At 46.1% G+C, this 23,697-nt stretch overlaps 3 protein-coding genes across 14 annotated transcripts in view; 1 reads left to right on the top strand and 2 right to left on the bottom strand.

Annotated features, from left to right (window-relative positions):
* The window catches only part of DPP8 (dipeptidyl peptidase 8), a 28,596-nt gene extending 25,485 nt beyond the window's left edge, over window positions 1-3,111 (bottom strand). For 3 of the 9 annotated variants that reach the window (XR_012589190.1, XM_074601931.1, XM_074601936.1), the window contains exon 1: window positions 1,035-1,130. The gene's annotated coding sequence lies outside the window, so the exon portion shown is untranslated. Of the gene's footprint in view, window positions 1-528; window positions 1,131-2,877 lie in introns of those variants that run through there. The other 6 variants (XR_012589191.1, XM_074601932.1, XM_074601937.1 and 3 more) reach the window with 4 other exon arrangements.
* Window positions 3,112-3,150: 39 nt separating this feature from the next.
* HACD3 (3-hydroxyacyl-CoA dehydratase 3) lies at window positions 3,151-14,905 on the top strand. Of its 3 annotated transcripts, XM_074601940.1 has the most exons (12): window positions 3,151-3,308; window positions 3,460-3,502; window positions 3,935-4,021; window positions 4,832-4,905; window positions 6,888-7,052; window positions 8,043-8,094; window positions 8,479-8,589; window positions 9,226-9,353; window positions 9,871-9,983; window positions 10,564-10,670; window positions 11,758-11,889; window positions 12,844-14,905. In XM_074601940.1, exons 1-12 carry the CDS (start codon window positions 3,222-3,224, stop codon window positions 12,918-12,920), a joined length of 1,176 nt encoding a protein of 391 aa, XP_074458041.1. In that variant the 5' UTR covers window positions 3,151-3,221; the 3' UTR covers window positions 12,921-14,905. The 3 variants fall into 3 exon arrangements, with proteins under 3 accessions (XP_074458041.1, XP_074458039.1, XP_074458040.1); XM_074601938.1 differs by lacking the exon at window positions 3,935-4,021; XM_074601939.1 differs by lacking the exons at window positions 3,935-4,021; window positions 11,758-11,889.
* A 145-nt stretch (window positions 14,906-15,050) lies between these two features.
* The window catches only part of INTS14 (integrator complex subunit 14), a 12,131-nt gene continuing 3,484 nt past the window's right edge, over window positions 15,051-23,697 (bottom strand). For both annotated transcript variants that reach the window (XM_074601373.1, XM_074601374.1), the window contains 9 exons: window positions 22,980-23,135; window positions 21,506-21,624; window positions 20,934-21,076; window positions 19,136-19,228; window positions 17,916-18,060; window positions 17,532-17,665; window positions 17,302-17,420; window positions 16,851-16,916; window positions 15,051-15,896 (listed from right to left, as the gene is read on the bottom strand). In XM_074601373.1, coding sequence (XP_074457474.1) covers window positions 15,645-15,896; window positions 16,851-16,916; window positions 17,302-17,420; window positions 17,532-17,665; window positions 17,916-18,060; window positions 19,136-19,228; window positions 20,934-21,076; window positions 21,506-21,624; window positions 22,980-23,135 — 1,227 coding nt within the window. In that variant the 3' untranslated portion in view covers window positions 15,051-15,644. The remainder of the gene's footprint in view (window positions 15,897-16,850; window positions 16,917-17,301; window positions 17,421-17,531; window positions 17,666-17,915; window positions 18,061-19,135; window positions 19,229-20,933; window positions 21,077-21,505; window positions 21,625-22,979; window positions 23,136-23,697) is intronic.

The raw sequence follows: 23,697 nt of genomic DNA, 5'->3' as shown, positions 1-23,697 counted from the left end.
GGCACAGGCTTGTGCAGCACAGCTGCCTGAGACAAAACTCCCTGACGGACTGGCTCTCCTGCTGCTCTACCTCATCACAGAGAAGTGAAAACCACACAACCTACTCCTTGGACTAAACCCATTTTAATGCAAACCGCTAAAAGCAAAGTAGGGCAAGTCTGGATTAAAAGTTTGGTTCCACGTTTGACAACACAAACACAACAAACACAGGTCTTTCATCTGAGCTATTTACAACACAAAACCATGGCACAAGTTAAACAGCCCTGTAAAACTGGAAGGAAAGTCCAAACCCATGCACAGAGCAGTGCTCTGCTCAGCGTTAGAAACTGAGAATGAGAATTCAAACCTGAATCAGCAAACTCTCATTTAATTTGCAGAATTCCAACGAGGAAAAATTTCCTTTTCCCACCTACACCCAGATACTGGTATCTCTTAACCCGACCTACTTCTCACACTCCCCTCTCAAGAAAAGAAATAAAAATCAGAAAGCAGCAGACTTTAAAAGCAAACAAGGGCGAGAACTGCCACCCGCCAAGGTGATGTCAGTCCAGGGTAACGCGAGGATCTGCCTCCCAGGGGGTCACTGTGGGCTCTCCACCGCAGCCACCTTCTGCCACGGGAAGCGTTTGGTTTCCACCTTCCTGCAGCCCACAAAGAGCGGCCGCCCCATCCTTCACGCCGGCCCAGGGGACCCTCCGCACTACAACACCCTCGGACGCCTCGCATCCGCAGGGCGCCCCGGAGGGGCAGGGCGGGCCTGAGCAGGGCGAACGGCCACGGGCCTGCCCTTGCCACCGAGGTCGGAGGAGACCCAGACCTCCCAGACCAGGAGGTGCTCTCCAGCGCCGGGGGCAACCGCGAGGCCCGGCCGGGGGCGCAAAGCCAGGCCGCCCCGGGGCAAACCCCCTCCTTCTCCCACCCCACGGGGTACCAGCAGGTCCCCACAGAAGGGAGGCGGCGGCCCCGCTCCCAGGAGGCCACCTCCCCCGAGAACTCTGGCCCCCACAGGGGTCCTCACCGGCCCCGGTACTCACGGCGCTCCGCGGCGGCGATGCTGCCCAGCCGCCCCGCCGGGCCGCTTCCGCTTCCGCCAGGAGGGGCCCCCGGGCCGCGCCAGCCGCGGTGGCGCCCCCTGCCGGAGGGGAGGAAGCGGCGCCGGCCGCACCGAGCACGGCGGGGTATGGGCGTAGGGCGCCGCCTGGCGGCCGGGAGGACCGGGCTGCGCGGGGCCTGCAGTTGGGACGTGCAACACCCCCGTGAACGGCGACCCGGGACACGACATACACTGTCCCTTGCACGGGGACCCGGGACACAGACACACACACACTGTCCCGTGAACGGGGACCCGGGACATGACATACACTGTCCCTTGCACGGGGACCCGGGACACAGGCACACACTGTCTCTTGCACGGGGACCCGGGACACAGGCACACACACACTGTCCCGTGAACGGGGACCCGGGACACAGACACGCTGCCCCATGCACGGGGGTCGGGTCGTGCAAACCCCCCCCCAAGCACGGGGATCCTTCAGTTTCAAAAATAGGCCTTTTTTCCGCAAAAAAAAAGCCAGACCTTCCACACCTACACACTTTCCGCATCAAAAAGAAAAATTCCCAGCTATTAATAATGCGTGTTCGGCCCAGGGCACCCACGGGCTCCAGCGCAGCGAGCCCCCAGCCAAATGCTTCTATACATTTCATTTCCCCTTTACAAAGCAAAGCCACTTTTTGTAGAGCAAAGTCTTTTTTGATCCACCATAAACCAGAAAAAATAACTTTGCTGCAGGTGCCCCCTCCTGAATGTGTGCACAAGTAGAAGCCCCGGGACGTCTGATGGCTGTTTTTCCCACACCAGCGGCTTGTCCCGAGGGCTTGTTGGCCCCCAAAGGGTACGTGGGGTTTGCCTTCCAAAATAAAGCAGCCTGGCAACTATTGCTACTGCTCGCCTGTCCCTCCACAGCGGCTTTGCAGCCCCAGGGGCTGGCAGAGGTTGGAAATCCTCCGCTCAGAGGCAGGCTGGGGCACGGAGCCGGTGTTTCTCACCGACGCCATGCGGGGATTTGCAGGGAGAACCTTCTGTGGGAGCAGGAGGAGCTGGGAGAGGTCGCACCGGGACGGGATAGAGGAAGAATTCTGCCAGAGCAATGGAAGGCCATGGGCCAGGTGCCCTTGTGTGAGCTGCTCAGGGAACAAGGGGTGGCCTTCTCGAAAGCATCACCAAGATCAGTGCTGTGCTCTTGTAGCCTTATTAGCAGCAAGGCCTTGGGGCACATAATCATCGCAACGGAAGAGTTTAAAAAGGTTGGGGCATGAGGCCCCACCTCAAATATCGTGTCCAGTTTTGGGCCCCTCACTACAAGAGGGACATTGAGGTGCTGGAGCGTGTCCAGAGAAGGGCAATGGGGCTGGCGAGGGGTCTGGAGAACAAGTCTGGTGAGGAGCGGCTGAGGGAGCTGGGGGTGTTCAGCCTGGAGAAAAGGGGGCTGAGGGGAGACCACCTCGCTCTCTACAGCCCCCTGAAAGGAGGGAGGAGCCAGGGGGGGTCCGGCTCTTCTCCCAAGGAACAGGCGATGGGACAAGAGGAAACGGCCTCGAGTTGCACCAGGGGAGGTTCAGGATGGATATTAGGAAAAATGTCTTCACTGAAAGGGTTGTCAAGCCTTGGAACAAGCTGCCCAGGGAAGTGGTGGCAGGAGGCTGCCCGCGGGTGGAGGCCTGTGGCAGGGCTGGAGGAGGAGGGAGGTCCCCACCAAGGTAAACCCCGCGCGGGTGCGAGCGGCGGCGGGTGCGCTGGAGGGACGGGACGGTAGGAAGCTGCCAAGGGGGGCTGGAAGCCAACGGTGCCTGAGAGGCGCCGCAGGCCTGTGGAAGTACCTGTGTGCTCCCCCCGAGGTCATCGCCACCGCGGCCACCTGAGGGCACGGGGGAGGCCGCGCACGGACCGGGGGGGGGGACGGACACAGGCAAGGCCCCATGGGGCCGAAGGGGCGAGCGAGGACGCACCGGAGGACACCCGGGGAGCTCCGGGACGCGGCAGGACCCGGGGAAGAGGAGCGGAAGAGGCGAAGCCCGGCGGCGCCGGCGGCCATGACCCCCCCCGCCCGCCACGGCCTGCGCAGGCGCGGTCGCACCCGCCCACCCTCGGCCGGGGCGGTGCGCATGCGCGCGGGAGCCCCCCCCCCGGTGCCGCCTGGGGAGCCGGGCGGCGGGCGCGCGCTATGGCGGGCCCCAGCCTGCGGCCGCACGTGCACTGGGCGCAGCGGCATCGCGAGCTCTACCTGCGCGTGGAGCTGAGTGACGTGCAGGTGCCGGGGGGAACCACCCGCGGGCGCACGGGGGGGGGGGTCCGGGCAGCCCCCCGCCGGGAGGGGTGCGGGGGCGGGCCCGGTGCGCGGGTCTCGCGCGGGGGCGGCGGGTGAGTCGAGCCGCCGCCTGACGCTTCTTCTCCTCCCGCAGCACCCGGACATCGCCATCACCGACAACGTGCTGCATTTCAAAGGTAGGGGCTCCCGCCATCGCGGGGGGGTCCTGCGGCGACCCGGGCTCGCCGGGGTGTGCGGTGTCCCGGGAGGAGAGGCCGGGGCCCCCCTCCGCCGCGGGGTCCCCCCCCAGCCACGGAATCCCCCTCATTCCCGGGGTCCCCCTCAGCCATGGGGTCCCCCCAGTACCGGGGTCCCCGCAGCCCCACAGGATCCCCCCAGCCTCGGGGTCCCCTGCGGCCACCGGGTCCCCAGCGCTGCCCTCGGCGGCAGCCACAGCTCTGCGGTGGGCGCGGGGTACGCCATGACGGGTACCCACCCACAAACCGCTGTAGCAATAGCAGGTTGTATCTTATCTAATAAGCAAAAAGCACCCAACCTCCCCGTATTTAAATATCTGTGAAATTTCCATACGTCTTTGCTGTCCTGTCTCCGCCGAACCCCGGAGATAGCTGGCAGCAATTTTTCCTTGCACAAAGACCTTGTTTCTGCCACCGTTATCAAACCTCTGCGTCGGGAGCCAGCGCTCGATTTGAAAGGTAAAGCAGGTCTCTGCCTGAAAGGGGGTTTTGTTTCGGGCAGGCGGCTGCACACCCCAGCACCTTGTGCTGGTGGGCTCGTCCTGGTCACACCAAGGATGCGCCGTAGCTGCTGTAGCTGGTTTTATTGGGGTTTTCTCATCTATTTGGTGGTTTTCTTTAAGATGCGTTGCCTAGGCGGTGCTGCCTCCCTGGTGAGCCACAGCCAGGGATATTTGATAGGGGGGTGTTGCACATCGTCTTCACTTCAGGATCAGTTTACGGCATGGAAGGGTGGAAAACTAAACTCGGTGTGCAGGTTTTTGGAGCCCTTCCGGCGACGAGACCCCGCGTATGCAGGAGATGAGAGGTGAAAGCACCCTCCTGTGCTGGGACTCCCGCATGGTGTTCCCACGGACCCGCCGGAGCCCGGCCTCCCTGGGTGCTTGCTCGTTGGTGTGGAGGCCCGATCCCCCAAAGGCCATCCGCACAGGGGTTTTCCAGTCGGATTCAAGCTAGCCGTGAGCAGCCTTTGGAGCTCTTCTTTTGGGAGTCTCACACGCTGCCTTCCTGCAATCAAGCAGCCTTTTCCAGCGCCGTGCAGCGTTGCAGCAGCTTTGGCTGCTGACTCCAGCGACGGCACATCCAAGCAATGTTTTGAGCTGTTTGTGTCTTCCCTGTTATCATGTGGTTTCCTCTTGCTTCCCAGCAGGGCAGGGGGAAGCACTGTAAGTAACCGCTGAATACTTCTATGCACACAGCGTCCTTTGCAGGTGGGGTGTGTGGAACTGGCTGGGGCCTTCACGCTGACTCTTAATTCTTGTCTTTTAGCTCAGGGTCATGGTGCCAAAGGGGACAACATCTACGAATTTCAGATCGAGTTCCTAGAACCGGTTGAGCCTAAAGTAGGTATTTTTCGTTTTCTAACTCTGGCAAAGAAAAAGTAATTTTTGAAAAACTTGAAAGGAAAATGGCTGCACGTAAAGTGCACAATGTACTGTTTAGATCTTCCTGGTGACTCTGTAACTGCTGCAAACTAAAAGCCGCCTGTGTCAGTCCTCTGTCCCTGTGCTCAGCCGCCATCCTCCCCTGATGCAAATCACCTCACTGGAGCTAGTGTCGCATCGGTCAGCTCCAGTAGAAGCAGGGCTTTACATATATCAGTTCCTAAACAGTAGTTGTAAAATTCTTAAGGATTTAAAGCAGCAAAATAATGCGAGAATCTGGCAAGGTGGTGTGTGATGCAGCCTTGACTGGAGAACAGGGGAACGCTGTGCTGCAAAGTGTTAGTTGTGATGTTTCCTGGCTTCTTTTGCAGCTCGACAAAATAAAGTCATGAGAACTAGTGCTTCTGGCTTGTGCACATTTCTTAGGTTGCCCGTACAGATGCTGTTGTAGTCCAGTAGGAGAGAGCTTGGCTGGAAGGGGAACCCTTCCACACTACTCACAGGGGGCTGTAAAGACTGTCTTTACCTCTCAAAGCTGTTAGAGGCACAGGAAAAGCCTGGGCTCTGCTCCCAGTGCAGGATTTGTGCTGCTTATTCCTGGCTGCCTGTTGGGGATAGCTGCAGACTGGGAGCCACCGTTCACCTTTGCTGCTTCGCCAGAGGGTGAATTTCCAGGGTCTGTCAGTAGGCAGGTTTCTTGCATGGCTCCTACCAGGTATTGAGTGGTAGACAATGAACATCCCTTGGTTCCAGGATCTGGTCACCAGTTTGTCATCTGTCCGGTAAAGCAGCAGCTGCCTGGTCCACAGTGTGGGGAGAAGTGCCCGCCACTGCCCGTGCTCATTCTCGGTGCTGGCAGACATGGGCTGTGCTGGGAGCCAGGCCTGGAAGGCAAATCCTTGCCTCTGCAGAGCAGCCTCCTTCCAAAAGTCTAGTCACTCTGAGTCACCGTGGAGGGGCTGGAGGAGAATCAACTCTCTGAAACCTGTGCAACTACAGATGGTCGGGACGGGGAAGTATTGCAGTCTGGGGTTTTCTCTTTTAGCTTTCATGTGCACCATGAGTGCTTCTTGCTGGTGCCATGCTGGCCACCAGCGAGAGGTGGAGCCTCTGACAGGCAAGGACCAGGCATTGGTAGCTGTAAATTACAGCTACAGCTTTCAGATGTCCTAGGAGCATCCAGACAGCCTTGACAGAGCAGTGCTGGGGTAACATGCTCAGTGAAGAACCCAGCTCCTGGCTCTTCTGCATCAGTTTCAGCTGGTTTGAGGGGCAGTCCCGTGCAGAGCACCCTGGCGTAGGCTAAAGGTGCGGAAGGCTGCGATGGTAGCAGTAAGGGTGGGTACCCAAGGTGACAGTGCTGCGGGCTGTAAGGATGGAGAGGTTCTGGGCTGCCGTTGTGCAGAGTATGGAGAGGCCTTGTGGGGTGCCAGTGACCACACTGCCAGGTCTGTCAGCTCACCACTGTCTGCGGGCATTTCCTAAGGCTGTTAGCTCTTCCTCCTGCTGTAGCAGATGTCATGTGGTGTCCCCTGTTTTGGACACGTACCTGTGGCTGATGGTAGTGTTATTTTTACCACTGGCTAGAGGAAGCGGCTGGCTCACGGTACTTAATGCGAGAAAGTCTAAAGCCAAGATCGTGGGTTCTGCCTAGGAAGGCTAGCTGCTAGGGTCTGTGGTAGCTCTTTGTGGTGGGATGCAATGGTGCTCTGCTGTACAGGCAGGCTTTCAAGCTGCTTATCAAGTCCGACAGCCATCACAGTTGCCATCTTCAACTGGACTGCCTTTTGCTTCCATGCCTTGGGCAGCAGAGAGATGCTTGTGCTGCAGCTGTCCATGTCACCTCTGCCTCCTTGATAAGGAGAGCTTGGGTATCAACTCAGTCTCAGAGCTTGTTTCTTGGAACTTTTGCTGATCTAAGCTCCTGTGTCTGCCCTCAGCCTGTATGCAGGGTGACTCAAAGGCAGCTGAACATCACTGTGCAGAAAAAAGAGAGTAACTGGTGGGAGAGACTCACCAAGCAAGAGAAGCGCCCACTCTTCCTAGCTCCCGACTTCGACCGCTGGTTAGATGAATCGGATGCTGAAATGGAACTCAAGGAGAAGGTCAGTCTTAAGGGCACGTGTGGCTTGTGCTGCCAGCTACAAAGCAAGGGTAGCTGATCTCCTGCGCTTGAACTTGTGTGCTTCATTTACCTGGAGGAGTTTGGCATGCTGATTGTTAATGCTGTTTCACACAGATCCCACGTAGAAGTGGTTAAACGGCTCAGATTGTAAGCAGGAGTTCAGAAATAGGCGTGCTCCTGGCTAGGAAGAGCAGCAGCATGAATCCGAACTGGTGGCTGCGTGCTAGCTCAGGGCTAGCCAGGGTTTGCGGCCCAAGGCTTGCACCCCTTGCCCTACGCCTTAGCAGCTCTGTGTCCCGATCCGTACGAGGATCATACCAACGTGCCCTGTGGTGCGTGAAGGTGCCAGTCTCAGGCATTTATTGGCTGGAAAGCAGGGATTTCTGAGGCTTTCCTCAGCCACTGGGCTGGCCCTGACGGTGCATCCCCACCGTCTGGTAGGCTCAAGGAGCTCACTGCAGCAGGGAGGCAAAAGACCATCTTGGAAAAGACTTGAACAGACCCCATTTCTGCAAATCTGTTTTACAACAAATGCTGCCCTGCTCCCCTCCACAGCCATTGAGTGCCAGGAGCCAGAAAGCAGCGGTGAAGGGCAGGCAGAGAGCCTGGGCTGGATGTTCCCAGTTCCCTTCAGGTCACTGGTGGGTCATGAAATGTTTTAAGGAACAGCTCTAAGCAACTTTAATAACTGAGAATTAACACAGAAAACAGCAGGCTTTTTCAGCAAAAGCACCTAATTACTAGAAAAAAATAAATAGTGAAGGTAGGATAACAGGTTAACACCCTCTGGCTTTTACTGTACCATAACTTCTGGATGAGGAATGTGCTGTTTTACGCAGGTGAGAATTTAAACCCTCTAGCAACTGGCTGCTTAGCTGAGTTTTAAAGCCACTAGCTTTGCAGTAGTATAGTTAACAAATCACTTGCTAATTACAGTAACAGTCTTTAAAACCTTATCCTTCATCTTAAGGAAGAAGAAAAGATTAACAAAATGAAAATAGAATCCAGAGTCCCAAAAGACCGTAAGTAACCGTACCTTTCTAGTGTCTAAGGTGGGGTTTAGAAAGCTTCTGTCGCTCTGATATGGAAACCTCAAATATTATGGAGTAATTTTTTCTGGCTTGGTGCCTTTTGGAGGGGGATCTTTGTATTATGAGCTATATAGAAATCTAATAAAACTGGACTGCAGTTTCCAAGGAATTTAAAATATCTGACTAGCAAGAATTGAGTTCTAGCAGATGATGGTGAAAGCAGGCAGAACCCCCAGTGCACCCTTTTATCGCAAGCAATAGCTTCCATTTCTCTTGTAAGCTGTATTCTCACAGAAAGCCTGGTTTGCAGCCGTAGTCTTTGCAGGAGCGTTACCACTGTACTTGCTCACCTGATGTGTTTATTATTGATTTTAGCTTTCAAACACCTGAAGAAGGGATACTTAGTTATGTATAATCTTGTACAGTTTTTGGGATTCTCTTGGATATTTGTGAACATGACAGTACGACTGTTCATCTTAGGAAAAGGCAAGTAATAAGCACTATTTTATTTACATTGGGGTTTTTTTTGGGTTTTTTTAGTGTTGTTTTTAGTACTTTCTAAGTAGTGAAATCTAAAGGAAGACATATTTAAGAAACAAAACTGTAAAAGCATCACTGAAGTGCACAACAAAAGCCTCTCAAAAAGCCATCACAGTGTCAAGGATAGGAAAACACTGTCCTCTTGTAAATCACAACTGCATATTCTGATGAATGATACTTGTAGTCTGCCAAGGTTACTTCTAAAGAAATCAGTTGGAGCAAAATGTCCCGCTCGCTGCAATGTTAGTATGTTTGAAAATGAGCTGGGCAGAATATTTTGGTTTCGAAGTGAGAATGCTTTATTCTGTTGAGGTACAGCGCTATTGCTTTTTTAGTAAAGTAATTATTGAAATAGCTCTTGATCCGTCTGTTTATGAAAGAGAGCACTTGAGCAGTGTTTCTGGCCTAACTGCTGTGACTTGAAGATAAAGCCTTTAAAGAAGTTACATAATAATGTTACATGCATAATGGTTTTTTTTTCAAATACAGCTAGAATCCTGTTATTAAAAGCTATGCGGCTGCGCCAGATTCCCGAACATGGAAATTCATTTGTTCTCTAAAATGGTTTCCTGTGTCTTACAGATTCCTTCTATGATACTTTTCACACTATTGCTGACATGATGTATTTCTGCCAGACCCTGGCATTAATGGAGATCATGAATTCACTAATAGGACTAGTCAGATCACCGCTGATACCTGCTGTAGTGCAGGTAATATTTTAAGATTCTTCTCCTTGCTCCCCCCATGTTTAAAGTAGGTCTCTATTTTAAACAAAGTGTTGAGACTCTCCTAAAATAAGTGATACAACCTCATTGGCACTGGACTAGAGAATATATTATTCAGAAGGCAGGAATTTGTGCTTCCCAGTCTTACCTGTGGCAGGCTGTCTTCTGTCACGGAGGTAAGGTGGTTCAGGACAGCAAAAACAAGAAGCGGCTGATGAAAAGTACATGATTTTGATTTGTTGCCAGTGCCCTTTTTATCGTGGTTGTTTTACATAAAAATGAGGATAGATGATTTAAGACGTAAGTCCCTTGGATTGCACCTAAATACAGAGCAAAATGCATGCTCGTAAGAAGCAGGTCACAGCTCAGCTGCAGAGTTAGTTACGTGCTCAGCATGTTTCAGGTGTGAAGAGTAGATATCCTGCGTGTTTTTAACAGCAAGGACTTGCTCTTTCTTTTGATGAAGAGTGTGACTGTTCCTTAATTTGTTTTTCTTAAACAGGTATTTGGAAGAAACTTTATTTTGTTTGTTGTCCTCGGAAGCTTAGAGGAAATGCAGAGCAAACCTGTGGTGTTCTTCATATTTTATTTCTGGAGTATCATTGAGCTGTTCAGGTTTGTGGGAATTTTCCTTTAGCAGGTGTGTACAGAGCAACATGTTGTTGCCAAGAACTCTTTAAAGAAGATTTTGATCCTCGTACCTTTTGGAAGAGTGTCTCTAGTGCATTGGCCCCAGAGAGTAAAATCTCCTTTAGAGACACGGACTATCACAGCCTTCCTAGATTGCTCCACCTGCCAAAAGCTGGGACAAGGCTGGAGTCTGGAAATCATACTGCCGTGAACCTAGGGAAACCTGTTGCTTTGTTCGTTGAGGGTTCTGTTGTTTTGACTTTCCATTGTCAAGTGAGCTGCACTATGCTCTGTTTCCCTTTCAAAAGAAGTATTTTGAAGGGTTTAGTAGGCAAGTCAGGCAGTTACATTCATCCATGTGGTCAGAATAATAGCACTAGTTCTGTAAACTGCCAAATAAGGGTGTGATGATCCATCATGATCCATAGGAACGAATTTTGAATATTCTTTTGTCACTTGGGAATTACGTTGACTGTTCTACACAGCAGATATATGCAAGACCGACTCGAGCAGCAGCTTCCATTTTAAACAGTGTCTCTTTCTTCTCACCCTGAATTGGCTTTAGGTATCCATATTACATGCTTTCATGTATCGGTATTGAATGGAAACCACTAACCTGGCTCCGTTACACTACCTGGATCCCTCTCTACCCTTTAGGAGGCTTGGCAGAAGGTATGTCCAAAAAAGGCAATTTAATAAATAGTAAAGTCAAGGCTGGGCAAATAACTCAGTTTTTGGTTTGGCTGCCGGACTGAAAAATATAATAGAACAACAGGTAAAGAGACATTTGCTTTGAGCTGAACCAGATGTAAGCATTTTTGTCTTTCTTACTGAATCAAATACTTTTTTTCAATTTGATGTGAAAAAAAGTCTTCCTTTTAGGCACTGGAGACGAAAGTAAAGGCAACAAAAGGTTACCTGACAAAGCGACCAAGCGTGTGCTGCAGTCCATGCAAGCGGCACAAGATGACAATGCTCACTTGCCTCTGCTGATCCAAAGCAGTGTATTTGCTTTTATCTGCTAGACCTGACTTGGCCAGCCTAGCTTGGGTTCACACCAGCTCACAGATCTTGACATTATCTTGTAAATCACTGCACAGGGTGGGCCGGGGCCGATTCTTCCTCTGAAAGGAGCATAGCCTGTTCCAAGACGGGCATGGTGCTTCCCATATAGCTCTGCTCCCTTTCTGCTTGGAGAGTGACTGCTCCATGGAAGAAGCAGGCCCCTAGTCTTCTTGCTGCACCCTCTCTAGAATGAGGGAGCTTTACCGTAAACTCTTCTGCCTTAACAGGTCTGGATTATTTTAAATTTTTATTTATTTAAGAACCGTTATCACCACTCAGCATCTAGCTGTAAGAAATATGTTGTAATCATACCTGTCTGAACCTGTTTCTGTGAGCCAGAAGTAGGCTTGGGCATTGCTCAGCTCCAAGCACAGGAAAGACCACGCTTCTTTCATTGCTGTGCGTATTTCTGCATGGTAAATACTGCTGGCGTGGGCCCTGCAGGCTACAGCTGTGAATGAGAACAGTGTCTCACCAGGCAAGTTCACTTCTGTAGCTAAACTGCTATACTGCCTGAGCTGGCTGCTTTCCATCATACGGCATGTTTGAAAAGAAAAAAAAAAAAAAGCTTTAAAATTGCTATAATTAAGGAGAGATAGCAAATAAGAAGGGAATATCCTGAAAAAGTTGGGGTGGGCTGGGCAATTGTATATTTTATCTGTGTTTGATAATGATGGTGGCCTTCTGCTTTCAGCCGTCTGTATCATTCAATCCATTCCAATCTTCAGTGAAACAGGGAAATATAGTCTGGGACTGCCAAATCCACTGAACGTCACAATCCAGTTTTCATTTTTGCTTCAAATATACCTTATAGCCTTGTTTTTAGGTAAGAAAGATACTTAACTGTATTTCTCACTATTGATACAAAAAGGCCAGTTTCCTCTGAATAAGTATATTTTTTGAAGAAAATTAAATTCCTCCATTTTGGGAATCGTGGCAACACAAAATTGCTTGAGGTTAAGCATTATCCTTGTTGCTCGTTTATATAAATTTGTCAGAGATGGAGGGCAACGCAGGTACAATTAGCATTGGTTAGCCCCCTAAGAAGGAGACCTTGGTAACAAGTTAGCATTATCTACTGATCACTTGGGTTACAAGAATAATTTTTACATGTATTTATAACTTCAGTATACTTTGTTTCCCCTTTTACATGGTATTTGAGCTTTGGAATGATTTAGTGGAAATCTAAACATAATTGCAAATTAAAGCAATGTCTAACTAACTGCATTGTAATCCCTAATGCAACCTGAAGTTATGTTTTTCCAGGAAACATATAGAAGGCTCTTTAAATAGTAGCGTATTTAAAGAAGAATGGTGCTTGCTACATATTTGGTTTCTGGTGTTAACATTTTTAAACATAAGTTAACTTCATAGTATGCACGTGCAGTATGTCTGGGTATCCACAACTCAGTAGAATCTAACCTAGAATTTTAAACTGAACTTTCAATAGATCTGTCTCTTTCACAGGCATTGCTTAAAGAATGTCTTTTATCGAGTTTCACTCTGAAATACTTGTTTGATCCTTTCCCAGCTCTGCACAGCCGGTGTTGCAACTCTTTAAGACAAACCAGCCCTGTACCAAACAGCCTGTGCGGCAACTCCCGCCTCGCCCAGCGAGAAAAGCTTGCGTTAGCTTTCAGTGCTATACACACCCTTAAGCCATTGCTTTTTGTGTGGTGGTTTGTTCGTTTGTTGTTGGTTTTTTTTCAAATTTGATACAGCAATCTAGCATTAAAAAGATGCAATAATGTCCTACCTAAACCACTTCATTCTTTTTCAGGGGTATTTGTAAACTTCCGTCACCTCTACAAGCAAAGGAAACAGCACCTGGGACCAAAGAAGAGAAAGATGAAGTAAAGGAGGACTGCAACTTTCTTATCTAACTTATCTCAGTGACAAGATAAGCCTCTAATTCTTACGGTTTTACCCACTGTAATGTAAAGAATTTTGTAAAATTAAATGATCGCACTAGATTTCATGATTTCATAGTGAACTCAAGTAACATTCTCATATACTGTATTTTGTTCCCTTTCAATCATGTATGCATGGCATTTACCATTGAACAGTAATGTTTAAACTTGTATCCTGTCAACTACCGTATTAGAAAGAAATCCTATTATCTGCATATAATATGCTTATAAACAGTGGAGCAGCACTAATTAGAAATAGTGTTTACCTTTTAATTGGATATTTGCTCTTTCAATATTGCATGCAGATAGGGCTTCTGATGTCAGGATATACTATTAGCTGGCTCATGCTGTTCCGAGGGTGCATCTTGATGGCAGGAGGAGCGCAGTCTGAGACCACTGTGAACAGTGTTTGGGTGTTTATTAACAGTTGGGGTAAACTTGCTCAGCACACCCCGCCTCTTTTCTTCTGTGGCATACCGATGCTGCAGAATTAGTACTGGAAGTACCTAATGTTGATTTAAATGCTACCAACTTAGTCTTGTTTCTAGTTTAGCCTTAAGAGAATAGGAGCGCTGTGTGGATCCTGGCATTCCTGTAGCAACATGGTCCTTATCCAGTCATTAGGGAAAGGAAGCCACCACTCTGTGACATGATCAGAAATGCTTCACCGATTAGAAACGCAAGCACTGAAACATAACAAAATAAGGAAACATAGGTACCAGCTCTCTCCTAGCATGTGAGCAAACCCTGGCAGAACTCCATCCCACCCATGCAAACGTGGAACTGTCATGGGAGACCGAGCTCCTCTGATCGTTCCTGGCTGGGCTATAGCTCCTATATTTATTTATAGCCTTTGGAAAGGCAGTAAAGATTGCTCTCCTACTTAAACTTAGGGGTGCAGTGGAGAAGTTGGTGTATATCCTTTGTTGGCCGGCCCCTGCTGGGACGGAGTAGTGGGTCAAATAAACCGTGTATTATTTCGATGGCGTGTATCAAATCTCGGTAAGGGAGATCCCACACAGGTTTTGAAGGGACCCTTTCCTCTGTGCTTGCTTTAAGCAACAGCAACAATAAAAAAGAGAAGCTCCCCCCACATTCCAGGTCATCTACTCTCTCACCTGGAATCCTTTGTTTCAGTTGACTTAATTTCAACATGCCCTTCTTCACACCTAGCCTCCTGTAGGTAATTCCAGATCCCTGTGGCCTCCTTCATCCAGTTGAGAAAAATGTACAAAAAATTTGCTCTAAACTATGGTGGTTATGAACAGGTTGCCTCCAGTAACTGCCGCTGCTCCTGGGGCAACGCACAGCAATGCCAGCAATCCGGAATAGGCACTGAAGTTGAGATTAGCTTAGTGCCATGATACTGTTTATCTTTTTCTACTGTAAAACAATATGAATCCTCCAGAAAATTATCTTCTATATTAAAGGTGACAAACAGCTTACTGTTTGTGATATGGACCCAAGTGATCATTACTGTAAAGGAAGGGAAATAGTGTTATAAGGAGATTTTAACAAAGAATTGGTACAAGCTCCACACTGCATTTCACAAATGTGTTTTGTCAAGAAGAGGAATGCTGCAACTCCTTTTTAGCGATACTTGAGGCTCGCACTCAAAGGAGAGTGCAGCTTACTGTACTCGGAAGGGTTGAGCATTATTTACACACTTACTATTTCACTATAGCACACACTGTACCTACGTTTGAACTCTGTCAAAGGATTGAATTAGCCGAGTAATGGAACAGCAAGGATCACTTTCATACTTAATTTCTTCACTGGGCATTTAAACTTCTGTTATGAAATCCATACGTATTCATACATGATATTCCTCAGTGAAACTGTGGTACCTAGTGCAAGCTGTCATGGATCTTACACTACTGAATTTTAGTCCTTCAGAAAGAATGCGTTTCTATTAATAAAGATTTACAACCAGATTTTGCTTTAGTTCAGTTGTTTGTTCCTTCCCTGAATGCAACTCGTTATTTAACTCGTGATAAACAGCTGGGAGCCAAGCCCTCACGAGGTCAATGTTTTAGGCCACACAGCCTAGTTGCTGTGAAAATGGAACAAGTCCAACTTAAATTTTCATGAAGATTTAATCTTTATTAATATTACACAAATAAAAAAATCATCTCACAAGATTAAGTTACTTTCACAAGCATAAGCATTGCAATACAAGTGATAACCCTCATTACGACAGTACAGACTGGATTTCAAGTCGGACATAAAACGAGTGACAACACCCTGAAATTAGCTGTGTATCTGATCTTGCACAGTGATTCTCACACGTTGGTGTATAAAGTATAGTAGCTGCCTTTTAGGATACCAGTGGGTTCAGTTATGTAGTAACCACGTTTTGGGGGGGCCAAAAGCCAGGAGCAGCGTGCTGCCTATGATGGCATTTTCTTTCTCTCCTCCCATGAACTGAATAGCTTCCACCCAGCATCCAGCACAGTAATTTACTTTGGGACACTTTCCACAGTTTCCAGGTCTGATTAAAACCACCTCAAACTAGCTAATTTTTTTTAAGAGAGCACTGACACAGGTAAGGGACCCTGTTTTGATAGGAAGTTCTCCAAACAGCAATTAAACAGGCCCTAGAAAGTAAACAGGATGAGAAAAATTGAACCACTTGAGTCTTAAATCTATAGAAGTTCACAAAATGGAGACTTCACATTCTTTCAGTGCTGCTACTGGAAAAGTCTGTCTGCAGTGGAGCAATGTTATGATCATAGGCAGCATATTCCGATGCTCCCGTACTTGCCACTTTGAGCTGCTGAGCAGCGTGTGTGAGCTGAAACGCCGCATCGGGATGAGCCGTGTCAGGAAGCAGGGTGCACTCCCGCTCCAGCATGTCTGCCACACCTTTCAAGAGGTCCAAAAAGCCAAAGGCCAGAGCTGCCTTTCGTAAACGATTAAGTTCCTGCAAAGAAGGAAAACTCCTTTTAAAGACACTGTAAGCCTTTACATAAAAACATGGATTTCTTACTTCTTTCTTTTTTAATGGCAAGCTTATTCACTTAAAGGAAAATAACCTGAGTGATCAGTACAGCTGCTGGAAACCGTCTGCTGCTCATAAGATAAAAAAATGCTTCAGGGCTGAAGATTATAGCGGCACAACTAAACAGCTGGGTTTTCCCTTCCTATAAATCTCCACTTCTCCCTTTTCCCTTTTGTGCATTCAGCGATTGTACCTGCCTGTTCTGCCTGCGTCCCAGCTGGAGGCAGCCTCCAACTTAGGCTTTGCTGACTCCTGCTTTTAACCACAGTATCCAGCAAAATGTATATATATATATTCATTTTTCTGCACTATAAACTGACAAGCGCTTATGTGCATTTAGGCAGTATATTCATTCTTTGAGTCTCTATGGGCTACAACAATAAACTGCTTCAGCACTAAGCCTGCAATTACCTCCAGCTACAGTCTAGATTATGGATTATTACAATGTGTCCAAATGTGCCTAGAATTTTGTGTTTCTCTGCTGCAGAAAAAATGCAAGAGACCCTCTTAAACTCAGAATGACATCTGTGTTTTATTCTTCTCCGATTCCTCTGTTTATTTCTGCCTGAACAACAGCATAAAATCTGCAAAGAAGTTCACCAAGGAAGCAGCAGGGATCGTGAGAGGCACCTGTAAACATGGTATGTCTCTGCCACCCTGACAGAGACCGTGGCGGCAGGAAAACCAGACCCCCTTGTCTCACCTTACCTAGTCTGTAAGATGGACCCAAGGTGTTTCCTTTATAGAGCCATGTATGTGTTGCAGAGCCCGACAAGCTTGGAGAGAACATCCTATGGACACAGGCAGTAGGTGTTCCTGTCAAACGCACCACTATCACTATGGATCAATCTCGGGCCAGCCCGAAATGTTACTCACTTTATAGAAGGTTTGAGTTTTTTCAGGGAGTTTCCTCGCATTTCTCAAGATCTTCTGTACGTCTGTCTGCAGAAAAGAAAGAAAATAATTAAAAAATCTTGGCAACGGCTGGGGAAGCTGCAGAAAAAAAAATCCTCAACTATTTATTGTTAAATTATGCTGACCATTGACAAGACTGCAGCTCACAAAGGCTGAAACATAAATGGTAATTATACTAAATTTAATAAACTAAGCCAGATGCTACACTGGAGACACAGCTTTCATTAAACAATTTATGTTTTCTGATTGCACTTTAATCATGATATTTTAAAGACGCAGTGTTTATAAAAATGAAAGAAAAGCAATAAAGCAATTACATTAAATGGACAAGACACACACAGACTCCACTTTGCTGGTCAGATGGCTACTGCTGATCCAAGTAAAGCATCAAGTGCAAAATCCGTGTTATTACCTGGAGGCCGCTTGGTTTAATCCATACAGTTACATTCTGCGCGTAACTGCGTTTGTTCTTGGGTTGCAAGGGGAAAGGGCTCTTATTGTCATCCTCTCCATAAGGATTTTCTTTCGCATCTTGGGGAGGGGAAGAAAATAAGAACAACTTAACAACTAAGACTTGTCAAGGTCATTCACACAAGAAAACACTGAATGGGTAAGAATTATTCAAATGAGTGCAACCAGTACCTGAAATAGGTCCAAGCTGTGCCATCTTCCCCAGCCATGGAAGGGGCTCAGGACCAGGTTCAAAAAGCGACATCATAAGGTTTGATTTCTTCTTGCTATCAGCTTGTGAATAGAGCATTCCATACCACTCTGGCCTATTGAAAAGAACAAATCTCAAAGGCTGAAAATCTGCCACCCCTCTTTGCCTAGCATTTGTCCCCCGCCCGCTGTGTGGAGGCTCACTATTTGCAATTTATACTGGCAGAAACATATCCACAATTAAAAATGCATAGCTTTGTCTAGCAGTGCAAAGTTCTGTACAGAATACAGATATAAATAAGCATAATTTATAAATAAAGCATAAATGAGCAAAGAGATTTTTCAGGCAGACATCCAGCTCCATACCCCAACTGCACGACAGCCACCATGCCTTCCACTTTCAGGCTGCCATGTAATAAAACACAGAAGTTGGGGATTTTCCCAGCAATCTGATTAGCTGAATTCTCATCTTCGGTGTCATCTGTGATCCCAGGTCCCACCTCATCACCTTCTGGAGAAGAATGAATGCAAACAGAGAGACAACATAAGAATAAATTCAAACACTCTAGTTCTATTTCCACGACACCACCCTGTATCCTCTGCCATGCAAGAGCCAATTAATACTTCTGTAGAACAAACAGCTGCTAAATGAGCTCTTTGGGCAAACTGGCACTGTTAACGTTATATAAATATTCCACTGCACCCTACTCACAAAACAGAGTTACCAAAAAACCTGCAAATAAAACCTCAGCCTTGAAGAAACTAGAAGTGAAATGAAACAGCACCAAGAGTCTGGCAATGAATACGTGGCTGCTTCTGAACCAAAAGCATCCTGAATTCCAAGTCCTCCTCTCCCGTGCTATTTGTGGTCATTATGAGAAACTTACTATGTTTTAGTAGCTGGAACATAGCTGTGATTTAACTGTTAGTATCTTCTAAGGTGAAAGGCCTGGCAGGATAAGAGTGTTAATACAGAGATGAAAGCATATCTGGAACTTTCATTCCGCTTTACCAAGAGAAATCTCTTTGCTGCGCTCCAAAGCCGTGATAAAAGGAAAGGGGAAGTTCTAAACACATGCTGATGCACACAAGTAGCTGCAAGTCAGTAACATGCTTACCCATCCTCGAAGCCTACGCCAGTCATTTGTATAGATACATATATACTTAGCCCCAATGAGCCGCAATTAATGCTCCAGTACAACTGAACAATCTAGTTGTCATTAAGATCAGATTTTGCACAACAACAAATCATTCCAAGAACCAATTAGATGGAGGCATTAAATATTCATCTTGCACCACATACTTCATGGCCCATAACTATTTTTAGCTTTAAGTTTAGCATGTCTATTAATAATGACGCTATAAGGGCACTGTTCCCTCTATTAACTTTCTAAAGAACACAGTATTCAAAAAAATAAAGAGCTTTTGTTCAAGGCTTTAATTTTAACGTAACCACACCAACATGTCTCTTAAGGCACCTGGTATTTTGATAAAACATAAAACCTGTGCTTCTAGTCTAAACCATCATAGACATTACAAAGAAAGTTAAAAGTGTTTTTTGCTACAAGAAAACAAAACTTGCTCACCTCTGTTTAGTGCAATGGGCAGTACCAAGTGTCTGGACAAGACAGGAGGGCTAGAAATGTCAGCTATATCTACAAAACCAACAATTTCTAGATCTGTGGGGAGACAACAGGTTTAAGTCAGATTTGGAAACAGCTGAAATGTATTCAGAGTCAACTTAACGTTAGCACTTCTTACACCACTAAGTTTTCTGAAGCAGTGACTAGAGGCAGCACAACAGAGCCCCAGCCTTGACCGGGGTGTCGAGGTGCTAACAGGATACAATCACGCATACATAATACCACGATGCTTTAAGATGAGAACATCACTTTTGCCACACACATACTGCTGTCCATGAACCATGTTGCTAGACAAATACAGAATTGTGCACATTGTTTTTCACGCTGTACCCAAACCATTGCCATTTTATATATTCAAAAGGAGAGAAAACAACAAAGGACTAAACCAGATCTGCTAGCACTAGAGGAACTCTGAGACTGAATGCAAAACAAAGCCTCCCTCATCAAGACACACCGCATGCTCTTTTTTCTTTGCTTTTGCTATTTTGGTACAGATGCACTCATTCCTATTTAAAAAGTATGCACCTACAAATAAGAAGTGATCACACCCCAAATAAATGTTTTTTCTCTTGCAGATTTAAAAAAAACCACACAAATCAAGGCAACCTTGGTGGCAGTAATTTGTAGGCTGCGGTTCACTTCCTTGCAAAAATTTACCAGTATTGTGTCCTTATTCACATGCAAGTTGTGCACATTTTGTTGATGAACACAGGAAAAAAGGAAGTCTACAGGACAGATGCAGGAAATGAAATTGCCAGCAGAGCTAAAAACTTGCAAACCAGAAATTATCCGAAAGGACACCTGGGCACACGATCTAACCAAGTCACTCTCTTTGCACTTCTCAAATACTGTGAAGGCAGCAGGAACTCCCTCCCACCAGCTCCCTTGCAGCGTTAGCCACATTGGGCTATCACGGAGGGTGCCAACCTTTAGCTCAAGAGCCACAGCTCTCTACTGCCCACCGGAAAGAACGACAAAATGCATGTAGCTGAGAGCAATTTTGATGCTACAGTTCAAGCTTAATTCTTAAGGCAAAGCAGTGAAGTTCAGTATTCTCTCCAAGAAACGTGCCTAGCCATTTGCAAGAGACAGGCATGGGCTACCTACAGACTACCTGCCATTCAGGGACACAGTGTTGACTAATGGGAGGGCTGAGAAAGGTTTTCTTTGCACAGCTGTTTTAAAAAATAACTTAGTATTGGTAAGAAGTGCCAGGATGACAGACAAACTATAAAGACAGAGATTTCACAAATCTCAACCTTTGCTTGTGCTGCCTCAACAATTCTTCTTGACTCCACTTCTAGTGGATTCCTTGAAGAAACCTCCAGAAAGATGCTAGTTTGTCTCACCTGATAATACAGGGTCTTTCTGATAAAGGCAACTCTAATACAAAATGCAGCTCCTTCTGCAACACACCTCTCCTATCCTCCATGAAGCCTATAAGGATACCCACGGAAAGCAGCCCGTGGTTGTCTCCCACAGCCCTTGCCCCTAGAAATCGGCATCCTGAGCTTCGAAAGTGCCTCTACCCTACTCCAGCCCTTTTACCAGGCACGCATGACTGAATCAGGGTGACGTTCTTGTCCCCTGGTGCCACATATACCAAAAAATTACACAGTCAGAGGTTGATCCTTGCAGAGAGAAAGTGGATGACACAGTAATTATACACAAGGTAAGAGGTGGCAGCGAAAAGGTAGAAATCAAATGGATTTAAGTAAAAAAGCAATCAAAGATTTGTTACCTGTATTAATTGCTTTAGGGATGGGGTCTATTTCCTCATCTATAATGAAAGGTTCTGGTCTGGGAAATACTTGCACGTCAGATGTTAAGTGGCCACACTTGAGAACAGCATGGAATGGTGTATAAGCCAGGTCTATTAGCTTCCTAGAACACAATCAGTTATTATTAAGGAAAACATAATACATACCAAATGAAAATATTTTCTCTAAAGCACATTAACTTAGCTTCCAAAACTTTTTTTTTTTAACTACAGTTAATTCGATAGTTCTAGCATTGCTAAATTACAAAATAAAGCAGCGTATTATCACACTGATGGCAAACAAACAGTAATTGTGGAAATTAGTTTCTTCTACCTGCCAATCATAAACAGATGCTATGGTTTGTTAGAGAATGACTAAAATAAATATTGACCTTAACCAATGAACTGAGAAGACAGTTAACAAGACACAAACTAAAAGAAAAAAGGGTTAATTAGAACACCCCATTTCATCGGATTTCTTGCTATATTTGTATTCTTTTACAGATGCTACCTGGAAACCTTCACAAAGGCATATTATCTACAAGTCTACTAACCCAAACATAGACTGTACATTCTTCAGGCAAAGGGGTCCATCGATGGTGAAAATTTGCCCTTCCCCATTGTTTAAATCTATGAGCCGCTCCAGACAGTCTAAGGAATCTGTGCTTTGAAGCTGTAAAAAAAGAAAGTGAGATGTTTTTATTAAGTTTTCTTTTTACTCTCTTTCTGTTAACCAGTTTTCAGAAAACATACACAACACAGCAAAAAAGCATCTGTTTGGATACTATCAAGATTTCTTGTTATCTCACTCCTTTCTGAATAAACAAACATTCTTGGTCTCCCAGAAAATGTACTCCTTACGTTGCATTTCTATTAGACCAGAGGCAGCGTTTGGCCAAGTAACAAATAAACACAGAATATCTTGAGTTGGAAGGGACCCACAAGGATTACCGCGTCCAACTCCAAATACATTGCTTTATCGTGTTAAATTCTGCTTTGAAAGCAGGCTTAAGCAACCAAAAAATCCCAGAAGCTCTCAGCCTTCAAGAGGACAGGAATGCCTTAGCTAGTATAACAGTTCATTGGTAATGCTAAGTTTCCAGCTCTTTCAGGATAATAAATTTTTTAGGAGGGAAGGCAGGTATTTTGAGAACTTCTTAGAGAATGTTTGTGAAAGCACCTAAGCTTATCAGTAATAGAAGATTTATTTCAAATATTTTCCCAGTTATTCTGATGTGTAAACAATGCTTCAATCCATCAGCTTAATCAAGAGTATCCTCCTCGATAGAGACCTTGAAGTGAAATACCTATTGCGTGCCTAAGCAGAAAATCCTTCTGTGATAGACAGAAGAATACAGGTGTCAAGTCAAAAGCAATGCTATTAATAAAATCCAATCTAAGGAACTTTAGTCTATATAGGCTTCTTTTTAAATGTTTTTTATTCAACAGAATTCTAACTACTGTGAAGAATTTTAAAGCTGGTATTGAGATTTTCAAAGGTACCTAAAGAGAGAGAAAACAGTCACCTTTCCATCAGAACTAGGGGAAGCTGGTTTCAACACAGGCTTGGAGACTTCAGAATTTTGCTCACTCACATTTCTACATAAAGCTACTGTTGTTTTAAATGTTGAGCGTCTTTGCGATAGGAGTCATTTATTCAAGAATTTAATTGTAGATTAAAAAAAGCCTACAAAAGCATTCAATGTAATTAATGCAGTAAAGGTAATAATATAAACAGATAAATAAAAATCGCATAATATTCTCCAGGGAGAAACTAACACAATTTATAAAGATCATGATAATAATGCAATGGTAGTAGATAATAACAGCGCAATAATAAACTTTCAAAAAAGATACTACTGTTACATTTCACCAAATAACTACCAGTAAGCACCAGAGTGTCAACTATATTTTAAAACTAAGCACAAGAACATCAAAGTATGTTTTGTGCTGACCTGATCATTAGTTCAGAGAAGCCCAATAATTATCCAACGCAACAAAGAAGAAGGTATGTGTTAAAGACATCACCTCTTCGAGATTTGCCATGCACATGACATACAACTTGGACGGGAATGGGAAAGGCAGTGGAAACCGGTTGCTTTCACTCCGCTGGTTGTGAGTAGCTAGTGAGTGCCGTAGGGAGCCTCTGCCGATCCCCAAGCAGCCATCAGTGACAAGAACAACCTTGAATGAAAGAGGACAGATTAGCACTTCCACGTAAAGGCACACTGCTATCTGCAGAGGGCAACTACACACCGACACATTTCAGCAGCCTTCCTCGCAGCATGCGCTTCTACACTGAAAATCCCTGCTCACACGGGGATTTCCTCTACTGAGCTGGGGAAAGAACTGTGAGTAAAATTCCCAGAAACAGGTACATAAATGAGAAATTGAAAATTTAACCATTGCAATTTGAACCATGCACGTGGTAAATACAAATTTTGCTGTCATTAGGCAATTGCACCAAAATATAAATTTCATAGCTAGAAACACACCATGCTGTGCATAAACATGGCCATTTTTAAGCGTACACTACAAGAACAGTGACCATGCAGCCAAACAAGCAGCCCACTGCTGATGGACTCAAGAACTTCAGGTTTATTTTCAGATGGAAAGTAAAGCCCATTTCTTCTGCAGAATCTGGAGGGCAACCCAACTTCCACCACAAGCCACAGAAGCCATACAGAATGTAGTATTAATGACCTTAATTCTTTGCAAAGAAATATAGCTGCAGTGTGTTCACATT

This window comes from Larus michahellis, chromosome 9 (genome assembly GCF_964199755.1).
Source record: "Larus michahellis chromosome 9, bLarMic1.1, whole genome shotgun sequence".
In the NCBI taxonomy this organism is placed as follows: Eukaryota; Metazoa; Chordata; class Aves; order Charadriiformes; family Laridae; genus Larus; species Larus michahellis.
This window is presented reverse-complemented; position numbering and strand designations above follow the sequence as displayed.